The sequence below is a fragment of the Topomyia yanbarensis genome, chromosome 2 (genome assembly GCF_030247195.1).
Source record: "Topomyia yanbarensis strain Yona2022 chromosome 2, ASM3024719v1, whole genome shotgun sequence".
Classification (NCBI taxonomy): domain Eukaryota; kingdom Metazoa; phylum Arthropoda; class Insecta; order Diptera; family Culicidae; genus Topomyia; species Topomyia yanbarensis.
The window spans coordinates 335,542,358-335,548,187 of record NC_080671.1 but is presented as its reverse complement, the minus strand read 5'-3'; the positions used below and the strand labels follow the sequence as shown (position 1 = coordinate 335,548,187).

Below are 5,830 nucleotides of genomic sequence, written 5' to 3'. Positions count from 1 at the left end.
TCGCGTCATTGGGTTTGACGAGCACGGCTTCTCTTATTGGCACCTTCTGATGAGCTAAGTAGCGGGTGACTCGAGGTATCCCATATCAGCTAAATTGCGCTCCAAAATACGTCAATCGTTGTCAGCGGAAAAAGTGGGAGCGCTGGTTGCTGTAGCTTGACTGAAGTGCGTTGCAGTATCCGATAAAGTCGCTTCCTTACGAAGAAGGGATTTATTAAAACTTATTGATAAATCTTTCCCATCTAGAATAGACTATAAACGAGTACAATTTCGGATCAAACAAATATAGTACAAAGCATTTTATTGATGTAAAAACTACGACTAAAAGTTTATTTTATGACATTAACACACATATCGTACCGTTTGCGAACTGCTCACATATCTAATATTTGTGATAACAAAAACGACCAGCAATCTCCAGCAGAGATGCTGCAAATATCATTTAAATCCATTCATTCGCTCGTTTCGTCAAATCTTTTCAGTTCCATTATCCAAGGCCTAATATTTGGTTTCTCGTCTTACAAGAAAGCCGGATCGTTTGTATGTTGTAACTGGACTTACAGATTAAGGTTAATTTGTTTAATTTTTAGTATCATTTTCTTAAACGAATCTAAAATTACTTCGTTTATCGTTAACATATCGTTTCACATGAAATATGCGAGAAGCTTGTTTTAATGCGAAAGCTATGGAGTTTTGTTTAAGATCAAAATATCGATAGTTTAGATTATTAACAATAACACATTGATCAAGTAAAATAGTATAAAAGAACACCAAAATCAAAATGGACTGTCGAGAAATCGAGTAAGCAGAGACTACTAAAACCCGCTTCGAACGATTTAACATAAAACACGTAAGTTCGGAAAATAGGATAGATTATTTACGATAATTAGTAGTATAACATTGGAATTCATCACCTCCGGTGGAATACAAATAGGGACGATATGATCCAAAATATAGATTAGCATTGGCCAGTCCGGAAAGCACCTGTAAAACAGCCGGGAACGATCGAATCCTGGCCCCTATTAGTAATGTAGTCGTCAAGTGGTTGGTCGTTTCAGGCCGTTGCACAACGATTTAGATCGACAGCCCGAACACCGACACAATGCAATACATCGTTTTGTTCTCCCAGCGAACTGTGCAAGATCCGTCCGTTTCGTTATTCCAAAAGCAGGAGCTGGCCGTATGCAATCCGGCACCGTTCTTCTGCATTATCATACAGGTAACTGAAAGAAGGAATATATTGAAGTTTAGCAACTTTGAGAACAGAAAAGGATTTTTCAATCTAACCACTTACCGATATATTTGTAGGGTTTCTGTAGCTTAGTCAGTACACTGAGGCAGGTCTCCACAACCGCACCGGTCCAGTGATTTACTTTATCGTGCTGGTAGGCATTTCCGCCGATGGTGGTTTCGATTGCTTCCTTGATAATCTTACTGACATCGTCGACCACGAATTGATGCTGGCAAAGAATTAACATGACGTAATTTTTCAATATGTTATTGTTGCCTCCTAACGGTATACTATTACACACTACTAGAACTCCAACCAGTGATATAAAGGGGAATCAAACCATCTACTCGCTCCCGCGAAGGTATGAACGTAGATGGGACTTTACAAGGATTCCCAACAGGCGCTTCAATGAATGTGTTAGCCAAGCATACTTTTTCACTGGTAATAAATTGAACTCGCTGCAAAATGTTGCTAGCTGTAATGTGCGAGGAAGCATAGACGGGAAAGTCAACTTTTACCGGTTCCAGACACGCGATGTGAAAACAATGTCTTCATTTTATTCACAACTTCGCGGATTGCAGGTTATATTGCGGAGACATGAATTTAGAAGGAAAAAGCGATTCTAAAAATTTTGCGTTCGAAGTTTGAGTTGCAGACTAACACAGTTTTAGAATTTCGATGATTTTTGTCCAAACTCAAATGATTTCGTTATGGGATTTGCATGGAAATTAGAATTTCTACAATCTAATTCATAAGCACCTTTTCTGGGTGCTGTTTATGGCCATAATGCACGCAACCAAGATTTGCACAGAAAACACGCCACAACTTTTGCCATAGGGGGAATGTTTGATCAATTTACAAACTACGTCCAGCGTTTGGTGCGAAAACGAGCATGTTTTCCTATGAGACATTAGTCAATATGTACTAGATTATGGGTTTGCAATAATTGAATACATGCTTTAAAAAACGGAAACAGAATCAAAATGTTCTTAGTAGACCAGACAGTATTACGCTCAAACATATTCAGAATTCGAAAATGACAGTGCTACACGTAGCAATCCACCATGATCGATCTGACCTGAAAGACAAGAAATGCCTTCTAGCAGCAGAAATTCCCCAAATACTCGTAGAAATTATTATAATTTGTAATATTATTATAACCTGTAATACTCGAAAATGTTGTATTATATGAAACAACTGGAGATGCAAAATTATTTGACTACACTTTATGCCGATCTTAAGTTAATAAAGCGCAATACATTCCGACAAGGCTAAAAAGCATGTTCTGACATAAAACAAATTCCAGTGCATTCGCTAGGTACACAAGTATCGACTATGCGTGAACTTGACCTTGATAGTTCCATCAACACCTACGAAAAAATTGTTGATGCAAAATCATTCACTACACAAATCCGAACCCAAACCGCAATTGTAATTCTTCGCCATTAACATTGGCTGGGTTCGCGACCTATATTCTAGTTCACTAGAATAAAAATATCTGCACGGCGATTTTCTTTAACAATGAATGCTTGTAGGCAGATATGCACCATCAGCCAATGGGCACACTCAATAAATTTTCGACTATCAAGTTTGGTGCTTGAACCAAGTAAGCACCGTGAAAGTCATTACCATAATCAAACGTAAATTCGGAATGAATAATAGGCCAAAAATGACGCAAGCTTCCTTATACAAAAAAAATCCTACCGCAATCGGTCAACAAGAAGCGACACACAATAAAGCCATGAATTGCAGAGGGAAAATCAACCAACGTCAGCTGCACAAAACAACGACGGGTGGAACAGAATTTGATTTTACATACCTCTTCCCTGCCATCATCCATGATGAACGAAACGATATTTTCCGCGTAAACCGTAGAAACGAACGAATCCGTCGATTTTTTCCAAGGATGAAATCTTGCACAGAATAAACAGAAAACTAGAATTTATTTTCCGTTTAACCTCACAACGCAAAACTATACTGACTGAGGACGAGATCGTTGAAAAAGGCTGGCATAAAAAGTTTGACATTTCCCACCAACAATTAAACAGTGTTGTCAAAGAAACCGACAGTGGTAGCGGGCTCTGGAAGGGGACGTTAAGCGACGGAAACACTAAAAAGCACACTGAAATGAACGACATGGTAGTTTCAACTACATAGCCATGATAAAAATTACCATTTTCAATATAATGTTAAATTTACAGTCTTTTTAATTTAAGCCCCTAATATAGTAGTGTATACCATTGTCTTCGTCTCAGTGTACCAGTGAATTTTGGTAGACAATATATCATGTTTAACCTGAGAATGATTCCTGTCATTCGTACCATATCCATTTTCATATCCAGCCATGGTATGCTTTACTATTTCCTGGTGGTATAATGGTAATTTCTACTATGCCTCTGTTTTTACCTAATAGTCAGAATTACCATGAAAATGGTTGTTTTGAAGTTTGATAGCTGATTGTAATTACTATTGGTTTTTACTATATTATAGTAATACCATAATATAGTATATAGTACACGGACAGTATTCTTCTTTTAGATGAATAAAAAACACATTTTTCTGATTTAATTTATAAATTTCTATTACCTGATAAAATGTTTCATCTCCTACATTCCCTGAAGAATTCAAAGGGAGATGCGGATTAGCACATGCTCTTAGGAACTACTTAGTAGCTATCATGTTTGTCTTCTCTACCGTTTCAACATATCAAGCAAACTGTTTGTGTACGCTTTGGAAGCAGAAACAAGAAACCGTTTGCTTGTCTAGATGTATGCCCCAAATAACCAGATGGACATCGAAAGTTATTGAGCTCCTTTCCATGCAGGAAGAGAATTGTAAAACCGTGACCTGAAACTAATATTCGAAATAAACAGTTTAACCTAAACATACAAGATCTTACCGATAATGATATTACGACCGTCAATTTTTCCAATTTCCAGCTCTAAGCGATAAGCGCATTAAATGCTGGATTTTTGTCGATTTTTGGTGGATGAAGAATAAAATAAGAATAAAGAATAAAAACATACACGGGTCAGAAACACAGTCGTTCCTTCCCGTATAAATAAATACCATTCCCGAAATCTTCGGAACCATTTCCAAACTATTCATATAATACTCACCATATTGGGAATACTACTGATATATTCCACCATTATAATTAAACTGTTTTTCTACCATACCCATTATAGTTACCATTTGCTATACCTTCCGTGTATCCTATATTGGAGATTTGTATACTACATTGTACTTTTGTGCCAGAGGTTAATATTGCTCTGCTGGTCTTTGTTATCCGCATATCTGTTCACGCTGCTCTAAAAACCTGTAGCTTAACATGATCAAAAATCCTCGTCTTACAATATTACGGCGATAGCTCAATTGGATAAAGCAACAGTCCACTTAGCCTCAACGAAGCTCTCTTCAGAAGATTGCGTGTAACAAAATAAAATTTCATCAGATCGTACCAATCACTCGGAGTGATCGGTTGAGTTTACCTTTTTCTCGTTCTGGCCCGTGATTGCCTGGAAAATAAGTGCTCGGCCTACGCCACCCGGATCTTTCCTTCAATCTCGGCCTCAGCCATCCGGCTCCAATCGTATTTCGCTCTCCCAGCGATAGTTCTCGCGAGTGCAGTGTTAATTCTCCCGATCAGTAGTGCGAATATCAAGTGCAGCGAAAGTCGCTTCCCTACGGGTCCGTCCCACCCCAAGGGGCCGCGGAGCCGCCAAAGGGTCACTCCCGACCCAATTTAGCAAAATTCCAAGCCTACTACGGCATTTCCGCGAGAAAATTGGACATCGAAAGTTGTACCAGGTAACAGGAGCGCAGACTCACAAGTAGGTAAACAACTCGCGCCTCCACCGAAACTTCAACTACAAATCGATAAACGCGACCGCGCCTCCACCAAACCAAATATTCAAACTAAGTGAAAAACTTGCGTCTCCACCAAATCGAATTTTCAAACTTAGTTAAAAACTTGCGCCCCCATTAAATTGCCGACCGTCGGCGATTTGTATGAGTGTGAAGCTGCGAACCCTCGAGTCGAACCGGTACTCGCGTGTGTAGTGACTTGTACGAGAGTTTTGTGACGAACCCCACCAACAATAACAAAATGCCGCGCCCTCCTCCCCCCGATTGGGGCGGGGAACCACCCCTTAGTCGATCTCTCCCCGGCTACATGAACTCCGGGGACATAATCGACCAACAGACCCTACTATTAAGGGCAATCGACGAGCCAGGAAACACGGAACAACGTCTCCCCGCCGATCCCTTTCTTATCCTGAAATCGGTACAGGCAGTGCTGGAGACTGACCCCAGAAACCTGGTGAGCGCAACAAAAGAGGCAAAGGGATACAGATACGTATTGAGAACCCGATCCAAGAAAACCTATATAGCACTACAGAAAATGAACCAGCTAATAGGCGGCCAAAAGGTGGAGATCATCCCCCACCCAACACTCAACATAGTACAAGGCGTTATCTACGATCCCGACACAAAAGACGTAGAAGAAGCTAGACTTCTGGAAGAGCTGAAGACTCAGGGGGTCACGAACGTTCGGAGAATTACAAAAATGGTCGACAAAAAACCGACCAACACACCACT

At 39.9% G+C, this 5,830-nt stretch overlaps 1 protein-coding gene across 1 annotated transcript; it reads right to left on the bottom strand.

The window, feature by feature from the left end:
- Positions 1 to 298: 298 nt before the first annotated feature.
- Positions 299 to 3,248, bottom strand: LOC131684011 (dynein light chain Tctex-type). The gene is made up of 3 exons (XM_058966471.1): positions 3,051 to 3,248; positions 1,295 to 1,460; positions 299 to 1,223 (listed from the first exon to the last, which is right to left on the bottom strand). Exons 1-3 carry the CDS (start codon positions 3,069 to 3,071, stop codon positions 1,075 to 1,077), a joined length of 336 nt encoding a protein of 111 aa, XP_058822454.1. The 5' UTR covers positions 3,072 to 3,248; the 3' UTR covers positions 299 to 1,074.
- Positions 3,249 to 5,830: the final 2,582 nt, after the last annotated feature.

Excerpts from the sequence above, each read along its gene's own strand:
- LOC131684011 (XM_058966471.1), bottom strand. The coding sequence starts at position 3,071 with ATGGATGATGGCAGGGAAGAG. Across the intron at positions 1,461-3,050 it reads TGGATGATGGCAGGGAAGAG|CATCAATTCGTGGTCGACGA; the intron begins GTATGTAAAATC and ends ATTCTTTGCCAG. Across the intron at positions 1,224-1,294 it reads GAAACCCTACAAATATATCG|TTACCTGTATGATAATGCAG; the intron begins GTAAGTGGTTAG and ends TCCTTCTTTCAG.